This window comes from Amblyraja radiata, chromosome 41 (assembly GCF_010909765.2).
Source record: "Amblyraja radiata isolate CabotCenter1 chromosome 41, sAmbRad1.1.pri, whole genome shotgun sequence".
NCBI lineage: Eukaryota > Metazoa > Chordata > Chondrichthyes > Rajiformes > Rajidae > Amblyraja > Amblyraja radiata.
The window spans coordinates 7,182,112-7,202,281 of NC_045996.1; the positions used below are offsets into that span (position 1 = coordinate 7,182,112).

The 20,170-nt window shown below is 46.5% G+C and overlaps 2 protein-coding genes across 2 annotated transcripts in view; both read right to left on the reverse strand.

The window, feature by feature from the left end:
* Positions 1-383: 383 nt before the first annotated feature.
* LOC116967723 (cation channel sperm-associated protein subunit gamma-like) lies at positions 384-7,792 on the reverse strand. Its single transcript, XM_033014329.1, has 3 exons — positions 7,705-7,792; positions 5,167-5,223; positions 384-548 (listed from the first exon to the last, which is right to left on the reverse strand). Exons 1-3 carry the CDS (start codon positions 7,774-7,776, stop codon positions 384-386), a joined length of 294 nt encoding a protein of 97 aa, XP_032870220.1. The 5' UTR covers positions 7,777-7,792.
* A 6,759-nt stretch (positions 7,793-14,551) lies between these two features.
* The window catches only part of LOC116967724 (cation channel sperm-associated protein subunit gamma-like), a 38,655-nt gene continuing 33,036 nt past the window's right edge, over positions 14,552-20,170 (reverse strand). The window contains exons 3-4 of the mRNA XM_033014332.1: positions 17,661-17,723; positions 14,552-14,839 (exon numbers count right to left, since the gene is read on the reverse strand). Coding sequence (XP_032870223.1) covers positions 14,552-14,839; positions 17,661-17,723 — 351 coding nt within the window. The remainder of the gene's footprint in view (positions 14,840-17,660; positions 17,724-20,170) is intronic.

The window sequence follows — 20,170 nt, forward strand, 5'->3', positions numbered from 1 at the left end:
CTATAAAAACTTTTGCAGTCAGTTTTTATGTTCCCCTGCCAGTTTTCTTTCATAATCTATTTTTCCTTTCCTAATTAAGCCCTTTGTCCTCCTCTGCTGGTCTCTGAATTTCTCCCAGTCCTCTGGTATGCTGCTTTTTCTGGCTAATTTGTACGCATCATCCTTCGCTTTGATACTATCCCTGATTTCCCTTGTTATCCACGGATGCACTACCTTCCCTGATTTATTCTTTTGCCAAACTGGGATGAACAATTTTTGTAGTTAATCCATGCAGTCTTTAAATGTCTTCCATTGCATATCCACCGTCAACCCTTTTAGAATTAATTGCCAGTCAATCTTGGCCAATTCACGTCTCATACCCTCAAAGTTACCTTTCTTTAAGTTCAGCACTTACAGTGTTGGTAATAGAAGCATGGAATTTCATCTGGCTCGACACAGTCAAAGTACACGTTATTTTTACTGATACTGTAGTTCAGAGTGTAGGCAATGTCAAAAGCTAGTCTGTTTCCAGGTGGGCAACCAACATAGATTTTTAACTGTATGCTACCCTGTGAAGTAGAGAAAAATAGTAAGATTAAACGAGAACTTACCAGTTTGAAGTTTGATCTTTATTTTTATGAGGAGTAACGTTGAGGGATTACGTGAAGAACCCGCCAGTACGCATGCGTGTCAATCTTCAAAGCAGCGGTGTGAAATCACAGATAACAGTAAATGAACTGAACATAGTAAGATTAGAGAAATAGGATACCAGTTGAACTTTATGATCGAAGGTGGGCGTGGAGGGCACGTAATCCCTCAACGTTACTCTTCATAAAATAAAGATCAAACTTCAAACTGGTAAGTTCTCGTTTAATCTTACTGTTTTACTTCGGAGTCACGTGAGTGACTACGTGAAGATTTTAAAGCTCTGTGATTTCATGCCGTGGAAACGAGTCCAGGCGTCATACACAGCATCAGTGGGCCAATGATGAGTGAACATTAATATTGCATTCAGACATGACATAGATATAGACATGTTGATGCTATTAATGAATAATAGTGGGAATCGTAACCTCCCTCAACCTGGAGGAAGTATGTACCATACCTAAAATAGAGATGGCGAATACCCCCGATCTGGCAATAGGTTTATTCTGAATATTTGTACAGATTAATAGTTTGACCATCCTGCAGCCGCTAGGATATGGTTCATAACCCTGCTGCTGAGGTATAGCGGTCCTGGTAGAGTGAGACTCAATTTCAATGTACACTCCTGTATATGCCAGACCCATTTAACCCTCTGGAGAAGGTTTGTAGTGATTCCTTCTAACGAGGTTTTATGTAACTAACAATATTGCTAGTCAGAGTCTATGAGGCTCTTAGGGACCTTGACATACTGGTGTACATGCGTGATCACACACAACCCAAGGTCCATGGGATATGCAACATCTAGTTTGGTCTGTGTCCCTGCCTACTCTGCTTGACTAATCATAAACAAAACATGTTATTATAACATGTTATGATCATTCTATCCAGTGTAGCAATGACTGGACCCGTAGCGCTGTACTCAGCGCCATGGCATAACCACTAGTACGCGAGTTAGACCAAGGATAGGGATGTTGCTGGTGCCTATCGGCGAAGTGACGTAGCACAATGTTAACAACCCATATCTCTGCGTCCCTAGGCCTGGGAGGTTTTTAGTTGACGATACCCTTCATAATCTAGACGTCAGAGGGTGAGACCGGACAGAGTGGTTTATATTCTCCGCAGCCAAATGATGAGGAGGTACTTCAGGCACAGTAAATGGAATTTTAACGATGTTATAATCCCATAAAACTGAATTCCAATGTGTCAGTCATCCGTGCCGAATTAAACGTAGAGAAGAATAAACAATACTTCCCTTCTCCTATGCGGTTTGCTGCTATTTGATGCTATCTCTGCAATCTGCAGTGAGCACTCCTAATGCTTATGGTTTGACAACCCGAGCCGCAGGAAACGGTTTCTCAGAGTCTGTAAGTCTATGAATTGATTATATCATGCAGAGGATGGATTCAACATCATAACTGAACCAGCATCTTTTTTGTCTGGAAATAACCATGTAAAGTTTTATGCTCATTCCCCACATCAGCGGGAACCATGGGTATATAACCCAGGCAGGCACTATGAAAACCCGGAAGCGGGAATCTTGCTGAATTTTGCAAGACCCGTCTATTGAGGCCAAATGGAGGAAGACATAAAAGAACATTCCTCCCTAGTGTAGCGAGAATGCACCCTTTGCCACTAATATGCCTCGTATTTTTTGCAACTGTTGATTGAGCCTGGATGCAAGCATTTCGATCGTTAGTGTTCCATCGATCCACAATGTCATTAAATACTTTGTGATTACACATTCATTCTGTGTTGTCGTTGATTTTGCATGATAATACACCAGTGCTAAATGCGGTTAGGTAAAACTATCACCAGATACATTGATTTGATTGTACCTTTGTGATTAACATATACCACCACCAAAGTGTATCACCTTGGACTTGTGCATGCAGGTTATGCATATCCACACGCTCTTTAATGCACAGAATGCACCTGGTGTCCATTGGCATTTGATACCATGACTGAACACTTGATAACTCATGCTAATCCCATCTGCCTCCGTAACTAGAGATGGTATTAGTAGATTTCCCATCTTTGGGCAATAGCATCAGTTTGGAAATGACTGAAGATTTACAGATGAGAGGTTTTTAGTGGAGCAAAGCTGAATACTGTTCGTCCATCATTGTGACTTTGTTAGTTTCAGCTGAGAATAGCAGAGGTCTAATCTTTTGTCTCAGAGCTGATCCCAGACAAATAAATGGTTTGATTGCATCCCAATAATCAATAGTTTCAGTTGGTATCAACTTAATTTGAATTTAACTGGACGGGTGAGAACCTCAATTTCTCAAATACAGCTATGTGGCTGATAAGGCTAATTTAGTAAAATACAGTATGGTCAATATCATCCAGATTGGCCATGCCACTTATTTGTTAGCTCTGTGCAGTTGAAGCACTGATAGTAGTGATTTTGTAAATAATCTGGAAACTGGAGTTAGCCCATTTTGCAACGCTGCTGAGTGTATCGTTGCCACATCCAGTTAAATTTCAAATATCTTCAACCCTGTGAGCAGAAATTATCACATGGAAGTTATTCAGAAAAGTCTATACTGCACATGCGGGTTGAGGCTGTTGACAATGATCAGTCCACATCCCATTCTTGTGAGCCTGCCTTGAAAGGCAACTCCAACCATACCTGTTGTGCAGTATAAACTAATCTTATGTTATCCCAAACCAGTGAAAATATTCAAACCAGTTTAAGTATTACCAACTTGTATCCGTGACAGGAGACATCGTCGATGTGGCTCCATACCTTTATCCGAATGGGAGGACTTATACCCAGGAGCTGCCTCAACCATGTGTGCATGATTTTGCACTTCTGCTCCTGGGAGGTAGAGGAGCTCAAGTACGGGGTTGGCGCATCTTCCAGGAAGGCCGTTCTGGGCTGTGGCCTAAAAAATACCTTTGTTCTGGTTGTACGGCCTTCAAGCTTTCACCAGCTTCAGTGCATCGTGGTTTGCTGGTGGGTGCGTAGGGGTGCTGCCGCCGGAGATGTGAGGTCTTGTGTGATGATGTGGCCTTCTTGAGCCCGATGGCCCTCGTCGAGCTCCAGCTGCTGGTTGTGTTGTTCCTGCACCTCCTGCACACTTGTGGTATCTTCAGCCAAAATCCCTGTCTTCAGAGTCAGCCCAGAAGTGACTCCTAATGCTCCCCTCTGTCGAGGGAGATGCATTATGCAGCCCTCAATAAGGTGCTGCCTTGGGCGTCCTAGACTCATGGTGACCCCTTGGTGACTAGACTCCATATACCGGAGCATGTCACATTGGAGCATCTGCTCCATCAACCGCTCCATGCGGGATATGCGATCACAGTGCTCCCGCTGGCGGTGAGTCTTCACAGCCCGACTTGTCCGAGTCTTTTTGCTTGGCCTTCCCGCCAGTCTGTGGTGTCTATTCCGACTGTGCAGGTGCCAGGTCGGAGACAGATGATCGATTAGTGGTCCAGGTGTAGCCAACCGCTGCTGACTGCCCGCACTCCACAGTCAGTCTCCATTTGGACTTAGTCCATGGTTCCTTTCCTGTAACACATCCTCACATAAATAGAACTTAAACAACCTGAGAGTAAAGAATTTACCTGCAGGTCCTGTTTTAAACCTTCTGCTGCGGGGTCTTGAGGTCCTTGTATGCAGCCGGGATTCCCTTGTAGTCGGGCCTTTCCCCCCCCCCCCCCCCCCCCCCGCCGTGCTGGGTATCCCCGTGGTTCTTGCAGCAGGGATATCCCCGCGGTCCCTGTGAAAGGGATAGCCGCGATATACATTGTCGGGGTGTATCCCCACTGTGAAGGTGCCATTGGCACCAGTATGAAGCCGCTGGCTCCAACGCCAACGGCCCGAGAGACGACTTCTCCGCCGCCCGCTGCCCATATTTCGTGGTCTTTCAAGCGGCTGTGTGTCGGGGTACCCCCGCTGTGTTTTCCCAGGTGCCACCGGCACCAGTGTGAAGCTGCTGGTTCCAACGCCAGCGGCCTGAGAGGCGAATTCACCGCCGCCCGCTCCCGCATTCCGCGGTCTTTAAAGCGGCTTGTGTCACGGGGTATCCCCGATGTTTCACCCCCCCCCCCCCCCAGATGACACCGGCACCAGTGTGAAGCTGCTGGTTCCAACGCCAGCGGCCTGAGAGGCGAATTCACCTCCGTCCGCTCCCGCATTCCGCGGTCTTTAAAGCGGCTATATGTGGGGGGGGGGGGGGGGGGGGGGGGGGGGGTATCTAAGTAGAGGTTCCTGCAGGAAGATAAAACCTGGAAAAAGTTTTTAAAACTTACCTTCAGGTCTGACTGCTGGCAGGAGAATCGCGTTCAGCCTGCCAGTCGTACGCAATGCGTTAGACGATATGACACGCATGCGTCCTGGCGGGTTCTTGACGTAGTCACTCACGTGACTCCGAAGTAAAATCTCCTATTATTTATTTCTGCATTCACAATATAAACTGGAAGTGAACAGTAAAAGTGATGAACGGAGGCTTACAAAACAACACAAGCATTGCTATGAGCTGAGCTACGTGACATTTTCATTGTAAGAGCATTAAGTAAGAGTTTTTATTTTGTTACCTGCATCATAACCTGACTCCCAAACTCCGAAAAGCAGGCAAGGTCAGAATTGACTACCTGAAAAAGAGAGTTCAGTTGTAATTAAATCAACGTTCTTGCTGAGTGTCACGAGCAACTCACTACCCTCACCAACTAACTCCTCTTGTAAATAAGGTTTATGATATATAAAGACATAGAAACATCGAAAATAGCTGCTGGGGGAGGCCATTCGGCCCTTCGAGCCAGCACCACCATTCATTGTGATCATGGCTGATTGACCCCAATCAATAACCCGTGTCTGCCTTCTCCCCATATCCCTTGACTCCACTAGCCCCAAGAGCTCTATCTAACTCTCTCTTAAATCCATCCCGTGATTTGGCCTCCACTGCCCTCTGTGGCAGGGAATTCCACAAATTCACAACTCTCTGGGTGAAAAGGTTTTTTCTCACCTCAGTCTTAAATGGCCTCCCCTTTATTCTAAGACTGTGGCCCCTGGTTCTGGACTCGCTCAACATTGGGAACATTTTTCCTGCTCCATTTATTCATTTGCATCTTTGATAGTTCATATTACTGTAATTACCTTTGGGTACAATGGTGCACCCTTTCATAATACTGGGCCATTAAATGTGGGCAGGGTGAGAGGGGTCAGAGATGATCTTGCCCACTCGCTTCCTGGCCCTTGCAGTGTACAGTTCATCAATGGAGGGAAGGTTGCAGCCAATAATCTTCTCTGCTGATCGGACGATTCGCTGCAGCCTCCAGGTGTCGTGCTTGGTGGCTGAGCCAAACCAGACCATGAGGGAGAAGGTGAGAACAGACTCTACGATGGCCGTGTAGAATTGGACCATCATTGCCTGTGGCAGATTGTGCTTCCTCAGCTGCCGTAGGAAGTACATCCTCTGTTGTGCCTAAGTGCTTATGTTACCACCTTCAGAGGTCTATGCACATACACAAAGGTCACTCTGTTCCTCAACAATTCCTAGGGCTCTACTATTGAGTGTGTATGTATCAATCCTTATTAGTCCTCCAAAAATCCATCACCTCATGTTTCTCAGGATTAAAGTCCACCTGCCATTGCTCTGACTAATTTATCAATATTCTCCAGCTGAACGTGTTAAAGTTCAAACACCTCTGTCAGCAAGGCTCCATAATCTGTATAGGTCAACAGCTCAATGCCTAGGCTCGATAAAAGAAGACGTTTGCGAACTGCACATTACAGTTCAGTTCCATATTCAGTTTAGTTTATTGTCACGTGTACCGAGGTACAGTGAAATGCTTTTGTTACGTGCTAACCAGTCAGCAGAAATACAATACATAATAATAATAATAATAATAATAATAATAATATCGTTTATTGTCATTGCACATAGGTGCAACGAGATTTGGTATGCAGCTTCCATCCAATGTCATAACTTAAACAACTAAAATGTAGATACCCAGAGAAACGTAGAAACATAAATACATAGAAAATAGGTGCAGGAGTAGGCCATTCGGCCCTTCGAGCCTGCACCGCCATTCGATATGATCATGGCTGATCATCCAACTCAGTATCCCATCCCTGCCTTCTCTCCATACCCCCTGATCCCTTTAGCCACAAGGGCCACATCTAACTCCCTCTTAAATATAGCCAATGAACTGGCCTCAACTACCTTCTGTGGCAGAGAATTCCACAGATTCACCACTCTCTGTGTGAAACATGAATTATAAAAAAAAGTTAAACGGTAAAACAGTAAAAAGTGCAAATCAGTCTGTGCCGGGTCGATGTGCGACGTGACCATCCGAGGGAGACAGTTCATGGCGGTGGGGGCGCTCAGCCGGGCCGGTTCAGAGCAGCTATAGCTCTGGGGATGATTACAATCGATCCATTTACAGTGTATTTGCAAGAATCAATTAATTAATTAATTGACTTAATCCATTCACAAGAATTAGTTCTTCCTGCTATATAAAATGATCATTCACCTATTTTATATTGCCTTGTGGCTTTACCTCTCCACAGCTTTGTCTTTTCCACCAATTGCCCCAGCAGATAGCAGACAACTGTCTAGTCTGGCTGCTCAAAAATTCCCTCAATGAATTTCTTGGCCCTTTTAGATCCCTTTTCTTTCGTAAACAACTTTTGTGAAATCCATATCTATATCTGTTCGGGGCGGAGCAGTGGCGCAGTGGTGCAACGGTAGAGTTGCTGCCTTACAGCGCCAGAGACCTGGGTTTGATCCCGACTACGGGTGCTGTCTGTACGGGGTTTGTACGTTCTCCCTGGGACCAAATGGGTTTTCTCCGGGTGCTCTGGTTTCCTCCCACACTGCAAAAATTTACAGATTTGCAGGTTAATTGGCTTCAATAATTTGTAAAATTGTAAAAATGTCCCTAGTGTGTGAAGGTTAGTGTACCAGATCGCTGGTCTGCACGGACTCGGTGGCAGAAGGGCCTGTATCTGCTCTGTATCTCCGAATGCTAAAAGTCTAAAAGTTATCAAATATTAGGTCACCTCGTCTATTATTTTCATATTTTTCAATAGTTATCTTGGGTTGATTGCATTACGATTCAGATTTGTCTTACCTTTATTGAAACTGAAACCAATATCAGGTCTTCTCCTGATAAACTTTGTCCTTCATAAAAGCTTCGATCCATTACGAAGGCCTGAGAAAAAAAGGATTAAGTAATATAGTACAGAAAACAAATGGAAATATTTCACGCAAAAAAAAAAGTAACTGTTTTTCTAATTGGGTACCAGTGGAAGCAAAACTTTGAGGACCTAACTGCAGTCATTATCTGCTTAATTGTGATATGATAGAGAAACAAAAGAGTCTGTTGAGTGTGTTCTGTTTGGTTTATTGTCGACTGTGTGAAGGTTGCACAAGTATATCAATGGTCTAATGGCCAAATTTACCTGGACAGATAGTTTACAACAGGTTGTTAACTGCTACCTATTTCTTGATAGCTGTTGTATGAAAAAACACTCTACCGCCTTGGAAACAGCAAGTTAGCCTGTTTGCAGCAACCAGAATTCAATTCCATAAAGGGCCTGTCCCACCAGCATGCGATTGCATGCGTCTAGCGCGACAAAACGTGGTGGCTTGAGGCGTACGGCCTCGCGGGGCCGGTCCCACTTCCAACCGTGGAGCCGTCTGGAGTTGTGCGGGGCTGGTCCCGACATCATACTCACCAATCAGCTGGTCAGGAGGCGGGCCGACTGAATTTGGATGTCGCACGGGGTCTGGCGGTTACGTCATCACGCAACGGCACGCCGGGCGGTGATGTCATCGCGCAACGCCGCACGCTAGGCGTACGCCATCAAGACACTGCGTACGGCGTCTCGACGCTGCGCACGCCCATTGAGCACGCCCACGGCCTCAATGTGGCTGCGGGCCGACAGGCCGTTGCCGCGCGGAATTTTTGGACAGTGTCAGTTTTTCGGAGCCCCGCGCAATGTCGGGACCTGCCCCGCACAACTCCATACGGCTCCGGCGATCGAAGTGGGACCGGCCCCGCGAGGCCGTACGGCTCAAGCGACCACGTTAGGTCGCGCTCGCCGCATGCTGGTGGGACAGGCCCTTAAGTCTTGAAATAACTTTGCAGTGCAAGGTGCTGCACTCAAACCAAACACTCCAATGGACGTGGAATGATTAAATTCTTCACAAAGGAGAGTTTACAAAAGGGGTCACATATGCACTGCACAGTGAAATTCTCACACATGCACAGTCGGCAATTTTGGCCCCATTTGCAAAAAGAAATCCACAATCACTACATGATGGGTGTACTGGAGGCCTCGACCAGCTTGCGAACCAATGACTCAAATATATTACTTGGGACAAATTTCAAATTTCAAATTGAACATAGCCCAACCAATAGCCCATAGCCCAACCAAAGATTGTTAAGTGCTTGGACACGCTAGAGGCAGGAAACATGTTCCCGATGTTGGGGGAGTCCAGAACCAGGGGCCACAGTTTAAGAATAAGGAGTAAGCCATTTAGAACGGAGACGAGGAAACACATTTTCTCACAGAGAGTGGTGAGTGTGGAATTCTCTGCCTCAGAGGGCGGTGGAGGCAGGTTCTCTGGATGCTTTCAAGAGAGAGCTAGATAGGGCTCTTAAAAATAGCGGAGTCAGGGGATATGGGGAGAAGGCAGGAATGGGGTACTGATTGTGGTTGATCAGCCATGATCACATTGAATGGCTCGAAGGGCCAAATGGCCTACTCTTGCACCTATTGTCTATTGTCAATAAACTTCAGCATAAATTTTCAGATTCTCCATTAGTTTTCCACTTGTTTATGATTTAGAGAGAAACCATTTATTATATGATTCTGGATCTAAAGTAATTTTTCCTTATTAAAAAAGCCAAATATAGTTTGAAGCATACTATATCATAACAAAAGCACATTCATCCAAATCAATTCACAAATCTGATTACTGGTGGAAGCTTTTGCAATGACTTGCCACTTGCTACTGCCTACAACACCCGCCTCTTCCACCCTACCTTTTTTTAAGAGAGGATGTATAAAATGAGAGGGATAGATCGGGTAGATGCACAGTCTCTTGCACTGAGTTGGGGAATTCAGGACCAGAGGACAGATTTAAGGTGAAGGGGAAAAGATTTAATAGGAATTTGAGGGGTAATATTTTCACACAAAGGGTGGTGGGTGTGTGGAGCGAGCTGCCAGAGGAGGTAGTTGAGGCAGGGACTATCCCAACATTTAAGAAACAGTTAGACAGGAACATGGATAGGACAGGTTTGGAAGGATCAAACGCAGGCAGGTGGGACTAGTGTAGCTGGGGCATGTTGGCCGGTGTGGGCAAGTTGGGCCGAAGGGCCTGTTTCTACATTGCACCACTCTAAGTAATGAAATTATAGGCCAGGGAGCCCCACAGCAGTGGTTGGGAATCTATTGGAGAGGAATCTTTTGGATAGGCAGACAGTCAATGTTGAATCCTTTTTTCATTCTCCTCTCCGGCTCTCAGACAGTGGTGCCGCGCCTATCGCCTGGCACCAGGCCTGGCTCACCCGCCGCGGAACGAGGCATCCCGACCCCAAGCGCAAAGCAGCCGACCCCTGCCCTGCTCATCCCCGAGAGCCGGAGAGGAGAGTGAAGGGATTCAATATTGTGGCGGCGGATGCAAGGGAAAAAGGGCCGGTAAGCGGACCAGTTGCGGAGGCCTTACGGTGCAACTCGACGGTGGAGTGGGCCGCTGTAGGCCCCGCAGCAGCCTGGAGCTCCACTGGACCAGGCGCCCCAACAAGAGGATGGACCACACGCGATCTGCAGCTGCACAGACCAGTGGTGCAGTTGTGGAGGACACCAACAGCTACACTTGGCCAGGTCGACCCTGCAATGCCACCAGAACAACGGGCCTTTATGGCCAAGTTACAAACCCAACACCAATAATATCATGGACTCCAAAATGGTGGTGTCAAAAGGGAGCTGTCAAAGGAGGTAGTTGAAGCGGGTACTATAACAGCATTTAAAAGACATGTGGACAGGTACGTGGATAGAAAGATTTAGAGGGATATGGGCCAAACACGGACAGGTGGGACTGGTGTAGATGGGGCATCTTTGTTGGAGGCGTATGGAGTTGTGCGGGGCTGGTCCCGACATCGCGCGGGCTCCAAAAATCTTACACTGTCCGAAAATCCCGCGCGCCAACGGCCTGCCGGCCCGCAGGCACATTGAGAGCGTACGCAGCGTCTTGACGTCGTATGCAGCGTCTTGACGGCGTACGCCTAGCGCGTGGCGTTGCACGATGACGTCACCGCCCGGCGTGCCGTTGCGTGATGACGTCACCGCGACTGTTACACACAGTGACAGTTACGACAGTTAAATGCGACGTCCAAATTCAGTCGACCCGCCTCCTACCCAGCTGATTGGTGAGTATGATGTCGGGACCAGCCCCGCACAACTCCATACGCCTCCGCGGTTCGAATTAGAACCGGCCCCGCGAGGCCGTACGTCTCAAGCGACCACGATTGGTCGCGCTAGACACATGTAATCGCATACTGGTGGGACAGGCCCTTAACTTACTTAAAGGCAGGTCGAGAAGATGAGTTAAACTCAGCAGCATGTTTGGCATGGACATTGTGGGCAGAATATCTTGTTCCTATGCTGTTCTATGTTCACTCTCCAAACCTCTTACATTACATGGAGCCAACTCCACCATTCACTGTACAATGATGCAAATTGCTTGTGTCAAATTATTTTCCACTTCTACATTCAAATTTGAATGAAAAGCATAAAAGACCTTCTGGATCACTCACGGTTTTTTGCATCACATAGAGTCATAGAGTGACACAGCGTGGAAACAGGCCCTTCGGCCCAACTTGCCCACACCGGCCAACATGTCCCAGCTACATTAGTCCCACCTGCCCGCGCTTGGTCCATATCCCTCCAAACCTGTCCTATCCATGTCCTGTACGGTACAGGACATGGATAGGACAGGTTTGGAGGAATATGGAGACGGAAATCACTGTCAAAACATGGGGGGGACCGAGGGTCAGGGGGAACACAATTTCTTGGCGGCCGCGCGTGCATGCGCACACTCACACACACACGCGAGGCATCGGAAGCTTCAGACGTGCGCCCTGAAATAGGGCACACAGCTAATTAGCTTGGGATTCTTCCAGTTTCCAGCCCCGTGACGAGGATGCCTCTACTACGGGGTTGTTACCATTAGAATGAGTCAATTACTGCAGATCTGTACCACAGATTTTAAGCTTGTAACGTGAGGGGGACCGTCTCCCACCTCTGAAAACATGGAGGGGACATGTCCCCCCTGGCCCCCCCGGGTTTTCCGCCAATGCCTGTACCCTGTACCTGTTAAATGGTGGGATAGTCCCTGCCTCAACTACCTCCTCTGGCACCTTGTTCCATATACCCACCATGTGATAAAATTATATTATCATAATCCAATAATGATTCCATAAGTTTCTTTGTGTTTTATGCATCTCAGGACTCCATAAATACCTGATATATTAAATTTCCTCCACTCAATAACTCCTGCCTGTCTAGTGCAGCCATAATATAATCTGGAGATGAAACCTGCACAGACATCCAAGCCTGATTGATTTCATATTCGTCACTCTCCTTTCCTGCAATAAAATATCACAAATTATTGTCCATGTAGCCATACTCATTTGAACGAAAATTCAGGAAAAATGTGTTACACATGCATTGTAAAAATCATGCATTAATAGCATTTTAATTTGAAGAACAATGTAACATGTAGGAAGGAACTGCAGATGCTGGTTTACATCAAAGAAAGACACAAAATGCTGGAGTAATTCAGTGGGACAGGCAGCATCTCTGCAGAGAAGGAATAGTTGATGTTTCGGGTCAAGACCCATCTTCAGATTGAGAGTCAGGGGCGAGGGAGACACTGAGATAAGGAAGGGGAAGGTGTGAAAATGAGACATCAAAGGAGATGCAGTTCAAGGAAAATGTAGAATAGATCATTGTTAGCTAGGAGAAGGTGACAATGAAGCAGACAGGGATAAAATTTAGTCAGGGGGACAGTCAGACTGCGTGCGTGCATGTGCGTGTGTGCGTGCGTGTGTGTGCGTGGGTGCGTGCGTGCGCGTGTGTGTGTGTGCGTGCGTGTGTGTGCGTGCGTGCGCGTGCGTGTGTGCGTGTGCGTGCGTGTGTGTGCTCCAAACATATCTGGGAAATTTGTTATGTTTAATTACTTGGTGTTTGCAAACCGCGAACAATTTCTCCAGTTTGCATATAAACATTGTCACTATATAAATATCACTGAAATAAAAAAAAAAAATTTAAATAATGTCAATAAATATGTAAAACACTAAAACTGCTGTATAGATCTTAAGGACTTGGCATGCATTAATCCCCAGACCTTTCAGATTTCAAATCACAATTCAACTTCTCCTTACTCAGAGTCATGTTCCCAGCCTGTGAAACTGATGGGATCACCATCACTCAATGTTGAAAAAAGATGGTCAAACTAAACGAACCCAACCCAAATGAACCAACTTTAAAGTTCCACAAAAATAGACACAAAGTGCTGGCTGTTTGAACACAATCTGATTGAAGAACGGACGCAACCTGAAACGTCATCTCATAGTCAGAGTGATACAGTGCGGAAACAGACCCTTTGGCCCAACTTGCCCACACCGACCAACATGTCGCAGCTATACTAGTCCCACCTGCCCGCGTTTTGCCCCTATCCCTCCAAACCTGTCCTATCCATGTACCTGTCTAACTGTTTCATTAAATGTTTGGATAGTCCCTACTTCAATTACCTCCTCTGACAGTTTGATCCATATCCCCACAACCCATTGTGTGAAAAATCTAGCCCTCAAATTATGATTACATTTTTTCCCTTTCACCTGAAAACAATGTCTTCTTGTCCTTGATTCACCTACTCTGGGCAAGACAGTCTGTGCATCTACCCGATCTATTCCTCTCATGATTTTATACACCGCTATAAGATCACCCCTCATCCTCCTGCGCTCCAAAGAATAGAGTCCCAGCCTGCTCAACCTCTCCCTATAGCTCAGACAATCTAGTCCTGGCAACATCCTCTTAAATCTTCTCTGTTCCCTTTCCACCTATCCGTGTTCCCCCAGAGACAGAGGCGGAAATCCAGGGGGGGCAGGGGGGGACATGTCCCCCCCCCCCTGTTTGGAGAGGTGGGGGACGATCCCCCCCAGTTTTTGTAATCCGGATTTTAAAACCCGGTGAAATCTCCGCTTTCCGCGAGACAGTGGGGTGGGACTGTTGATCGAGGGCACTGATTTGACAAGAGAGACGTTGGTCAGCAGGCAATGGGGGCGGGACATGATGATTCAGCGCGATCGTTGGAGGAAGGAGGAGTGGGGGGGTGGGTGGGACTGAGGATAGAGTGTGGTGATTGGAGAAGGGAGACATGCCAAGCCACTCTCGGCACAGACCTGCGCCTCATCCGCAGCCAGGATCGATCCCGGCTCTCCGGCGCTGTCCCGTCTCCACCTGAGTTCCCCCCCCCCCCCCCACGGGTGACCAGAGACGTCAGGAGTCAGACGGGAGCTGTGCCACCAGGCCCACAGCCAGCGCAGAGAAGCAGCGCTAAACCCAGCTCAACTCTGCCTGTCCCGCTGGGTTAACCTACAGCCCTGCCTGGACTTGCGGGAAATATGGCCCAGGTTTACAGCCAGCGCGGAGAAGCAGCGCTGGTGTCCCGTCAGTCCAGGTAGGGCTGTAGGTTAACCTGGCGAGACAGGCAGAGCTGCATTTAGCGCTGGATTGAGCCTCTGAAGCCTCGCGCGTGTGTGAGTGTGCGCATGCGCGCGCGGCCGCCAAGAAATTGTGTGTCCCCCGTCCCCCCCCTAGTATGATAGCGATTTCCGTGCCTGCCCAGAGATGCTGCCTGACCTGCTGCGTTACTCCAGCATGATGTACCTTTTATTGTAAGCCTGCTTATGCAGATCCTTGCATCTCCTTAAAGTTGAGCAACTGATTTTTAACAGGCGCTCCTTGCTTTGACTCCTTATACTGAAGTGAGGCTGGCATGTAGAAATAATATTTGAACTCACCAGTGTTCACAGTGAGGTAGATGGTAAATTCATACCATTTGCCCTTGTCCAGGTAAATGATGTCAGGCGTTCTATCAAATTCCAACGTGTCATATTTCTTCCGAAAATCATATGTTTCCACATAGAGTCCTGCTTTGGAGAGTTTATTACTGGCCATGTAGAAGTAGTAATGCTTGAATGGAAAGATAAAAGTAGCATGAAATTAAGAAGGTAGACAAAAGTGCTGGAGAAACTCAGCTGGTGCAGCAGCATCTATGGAGCGAAGGAAATAGGCGAAAAATAAAACATTTCGGGCCGAAACCCTTCTTCAGACTGATGGGGGGTGGGGGGGGGGGGGGGGAGAAGAAAGGAAAAAGGATGTGGAGGAGCCCAAGGGCTGAGGGAGAGTTAAGAAGGGTAGGAGACAGCAAGGGCTAACGGAATTGGGAGAATTCAATGTTTATGCCACTAGGATGCAGACTACCCAAGTATGAGGTGCTGTTCCTCCAATTTCCGGTGTTGCTCACTCTGGCCATGGAGGAGGCCCAGGACAGAGAGGTCGGATACGGGATGGGAGGAGGAGTTGAAGTGCTGAGCCACCGGGAGGTCAGGTTGGTTAATGTGGACCGAGCGGAGGTGTTCGTCGAAACGATCGCCAAGCCTACGCTTGGTCTCACCGATGTAGATCAGCTGACATCTAGAGCAGCGGATGCAATAGATGAGGTTGGAGGAGATGCAGGTGAACCTGGAAGAGGTTTCATAAAGAACAGCTACTATTTGAGATAACAGGAGTTGGGAGATGAGAAGAGGGATAAAGAGTGTTCATCTTACATAACTATAGACAATAGACAATAGACAATAGGTGCAGGAGTAGGCCATTCGGGCCTTCGAGCCAGCACCGCCATTCAATGTGATCATGGCTGATCATCCCCAATCAGTACCCCGTTCCTGCCTTCTCCCCATATCCCCTAACACCGCTATTTTTAAGAGCCCTATCTAGCTCTCTCTTGAAAGCATCCAGAGAACCTGCCTCCACCGCCCTCTGAGGCAGAGAATTCCACAGACTCACAACTCTCTGTGAGAAAAAGTGTTTCCTCGTCTCCGTTCTAAATGGCTTACTCCTGATTCTTAAACTGTGGCCCCCGGTTCTGGATTCCCCCAACATCGGGAACATGTTTCCTGCCTGCAGCGTGTCCATAACATAATATTGTGTAATACAATTACAACATCTTAAAGGGCCTGTCCCTCTTGGCCGTCATTTGAGCGTAATTTACGCGACATCATTTACGCGTCACGATGCGCGCATGGTGCGCATTACGGGCGCATGGTGCATGCTGACATAGGCAGTGGCGTGCAGCCGCCCGCGACGTCGCAGGATTTTGTGATGTACAAAATCTTCGCGCGCCATCTGCGCAAATGACGGCCAAGTGGGACAGGCCCTTAAATGTTAAGATGATTCTGCAAGTTAAGGGAGCTACATTATGTCAATCCAAACCAAAGATAAATTGTATCTTTGAAACTGAAATCAGCCGAAATTATTTTACAGAAGTTGCAGGTGCTGTCTGTATGGAGTTTGTATGTTCTCCTCGTTTCTCCAGATGCTCCAGTTTCATCCCACACTCCAAAGACATGCAGGTTTGTAGGTCAATGTCAATGTAAAATTACCCCTAAGGATAGTGTTATTGTGCGGGGATCGCAGGTCGGAGCGGACTCGTTGGCCAAAGGGCCTGTTTCCGCGCTGTACCTCTAAACTAAACTAAACTAAATATATGTACCCTCGTCAAATTTACAGATAACACAAAAACAGGTGAGAAGCAAAGTTGTGAGGAGATTCCAACAGTTTACACAGCGATATTGATAGCTTAGGTGAGGAAGAAGAAATGTTGGCAGATGGAGTATAAAGGGAAGTGAAATGTATATTGTTGAAATGTGAAGTTGTACGTTTTGGAAGGAGTACAAAAAGGCAGTATTATTGGAATAGAGAAGAATAGAGCAGCATCGGGTGTCTAAGCGCACGCAAGAAAGTGGGTCAAATTGTGGACGCAGCAGACCATCACATAAACCATCCTCCCTTCTATTGACTCCAACTACACCTCACGCTGCCTCGGCAAGGCCAGCAGCAAAATCAAGGATGGACCGCACCCCGGCCACTCCCTTTTCTCCCCTCTACCATCAGGCAAAAGGTATAGAAGTGTGAAAACGCACATGAGTGTGAAGATAGACTCAAAAAGCTGGAGTAACTCAACGAGACAGGCAACATCTCTGGAGAGAAGGAATGGGTAACGTTTCGGATCGAGTCTGAAGGGTCTTACCCGAAAAGTCACCCATTCCTTCTCTCCAGAGATGCTGCCTGTCCCACTGAGTTACTCCAGCTTGTCGTGTCCTCCCAATTGAAGTGCATACCCTAGTCCCATACTCTTCAACTTTCTACTGAATTTCCAATCCATGTCAGGAGGTTTCCTTATATCCATAGTCTTTCATTTTAGCAAATGCTCTTATGCAGAAGGATGACAGATGTTGTCTAGAAATCCAGAACACCATTGACATTCCTTCATCTATCATGTTCATGACATTCTCTTTTCATTTGACTGCATAAGGATATGTTACAGCAACAAATTAATTAATATTAATCTGCTACAGCAACAAATTAATCATAATTTTCAATATTCTTTAGTCAGAGGGTGGTGAATCGGTGGAATTCTTTGCCACTGAAGGCTGTGGAGGCCAAGTCAGTGGATATTTTTAAGGCAGAGATCGATAGATTCTTGATTATTACCAGTCAGAGGTTATGAGGTGATGGCAGGAGAATGGGGTTAGGAGAGATAGATCAGCCATGATTGAATGGGCCGAATGGCCCAAATCTACTCCTATTCTTTATGACTTAGGACCTTATAATTTTGTAACAAATGCAATCTTCTGAAAAATCTAATTACAAACTATCGTTAAACATATTATTTCCGTTATTATCTTTGCGGTTCAGAAATATTTTTCCGATATTCCATTGTTCATCCCACCTGAGCTTTCCGTGAATTTTGCCACCACCTCCATGTAGGATCGTGGACTGGATCAGCATAGGGCTGAAAGCAAATAAGTAAATAAGCCATTAGGTAGCTCTCTGTCCGCAGAATCACAATCTGTGTTAAGTCTGAAACTATTTTGCAGCACTTGATCTCTGTGGCATTTCTACCAGTTCCCTTGAATAATTTAGCAGGTGACCATTGAAATTCCCAAAGTGGAGAGTTTGGATACCTTCATCAATTTCTATATCTAGGAAGGAACTGCAGATGCTGGTTTAAGATCGAAGATGGACACAAAATGCTGGAGTAACTCAGTGGTTCAGACAGCATCTCTGGAGAAAAAGAATAGGTGACGTCACCTGTTCTTTTTCTCCAGAGATGCTGTCTGCCACGCTGGGTTAGTCCAGCTTTTTGTCTCTATCTTCACATTAAACACTGTTCCCTCACCTGATCACCCGATCACCGTTGCACTAAGATATCTGACTGAGATTTCTAATGGATCACTGTAAGTTGCCCATATTGGCCCTGGGCCGTCAAAGAATTGGGAAGCAGGGAGTATTAATGGGCATGTGTGAGCAAATAGATTGCATCCACAATGGGTAAAGGGCCTGTCCCACTTTCACGACCTAATTCACAACCTTTTTTACTCATGGACATTTTTCATCATGTTGAAAAAACGCCCCGACCTACTTGATGCCACGAGTACCTATGACTAGCATCACGGCCTGCTACGACCTACCTACGACCTCGTGACGGCCATGCTGCGAGTATGAGTCAAGGGCAAACTCAGCAGAGGGCGTGAATTAGGTCGTGAAGGTGGGACAGGCCCTCAAGGGGTATGGGTTTGCTCTGAAAGGATGCATACATTTGATGGGTCAAATGAACCTGCTTCTAACTCATCAGAAAATATAATAATAGTTATATCTGCAGTTCCTTCCTACACATAGTGATTAATGTGAAGTCGTGTTGAGTGCTCATCCCAGTTTCTATGGGTTTAATATTGAATTGAACCCATAGAAAAGGGATTACTTTGGGCAAAACAATCGTCGAGCAGATGCTACAATGTTTATTATATAAAACAAACTTTCTTTGCTTCAGGCTTAAGTGAAGATGGTCATGTCTTTTCCAGTTCAGTGGGCAATACTCAACAGGCATGCACCAATACCCACTTCTAAGACAAATTTGTGGACTACTGACAGCAAGACAGCTGTTTGATATCAATATCTTTACTGAAGTGAGCTGTCCATGGGAGCATAATAAATGCTGGCAGCTTATCCAAGCATGGTCAAGGGGCTTGAAGTCCAATTCCTGTATGTTTTAATGGTTCGGATGCACGCTGTTTGTGGATGTTATTAACTTGGGTTAATTCCACACTGGTAATATCTACAGAACCTCTTCAGACAATTCAGTCAAGTTTGTGAAATGGGATCTCTTATTCCAGAGGGAATTCTTGGATTCCCTAGTGACTATTATTGCTATTTCTGGAATCTCATGCAACAATCTTCACTATCCCATAACTCATCAATAGCGCATGTTAATCTAATATGGGTGTTATATATTTTATTATTACAACGAAGGAAGCAATTTGGTGCATTGATGCATATCTTTAGGGTGAGGAGAAGCCCAGATAGTCCCAGACAGAGCAGACAAACTCTGTGAAAAGAGGTAAAGGGCCTGTCCCAATGGGACCTAATTTGCGAGTTTAGAAGAGTTTTGGAGAGTTTTAAAAAGTGTCATGGTCTTGTTGTATCGCCGAAGTAGAACACCTCCTACGACCTCCTTAGACTATGTTGAAGACTAGCTTCGGGAAAATTGGACACCGAATAGTGGAGAGTGAAGACGACCTCCTTCGATGTCCATCGACTATACTAACACTATCTCCGACTACCTTCGACTACCCTCGATTGCCTTCGATTACCTACGACTAACATGCCGGCCTACTACGACCTACTTCGACTAAACCTAGGAGTAAGAAAAATAGCCATTTTTTTCCATGCCGACCAATTTTTACTCGCGGACAATTTTCAGCATGCTAAAAAATACTCTTCAACCAAATTGAGGCCTCGAGTATGCGGGAACTTCTCTCGAGCATGAAGGAGAGTTACATAGACCTCCTAGGACCACGTGTCGACCATGCTGCGAGTTTGAGTTGAGCGCAAACTCTTCTAAACTCGCAAATTAGGTCCCCGCAGCGGGACAGGCCCTTAAGAATCGGGTGGCACTGTGGTGCAGCAGTAGAGTTGCTGCCTTACAACACTTGCAGCGCCAGAGACCCGGGTTCGATCCCGACTACAGGTGCTGTCTGTAAGGAGTTTGTACGTTCTCCTGTGACCACGTGGGTTTTCCCCGAGATCTTGGCACACAGCTAACAGGCCTGATTCCTTTCTCGTCATAATTTATTTGCATCTCTTTCATTCATTTGTTCTATTTTTCTCTACATCTCACATTTCCCTTTCCCCTGACTCTCAGTCTGAAGGAGGGTCTCCACCCAAAACGTCACCCATTCC

Bases quoted from the DNA above. Each gene is read 5' to 3' on its own strand.
- LOC116967723 (XM_033014329.1), bottom strand. From the start codon at position 7,776: ATGGATCGAAGCTTTTATGAAGGACAAAGTTTATCAGGAGAAGACCTG. The intron at 5,224-7,704 runs GTAAGACAAATC...TCTCTTTTTCAG, and splicing joins TGGTTTCAGTTTCAATAAAG to GTAGTCAATTCTGACCTTGC. The intron at 549-5,166 runs GTAACAAAATAA...TCTACTTCACAG, and splicing joins GGAGTCAGGTTATGATGCAG to GGTAGCATACAGTTAAAAAT.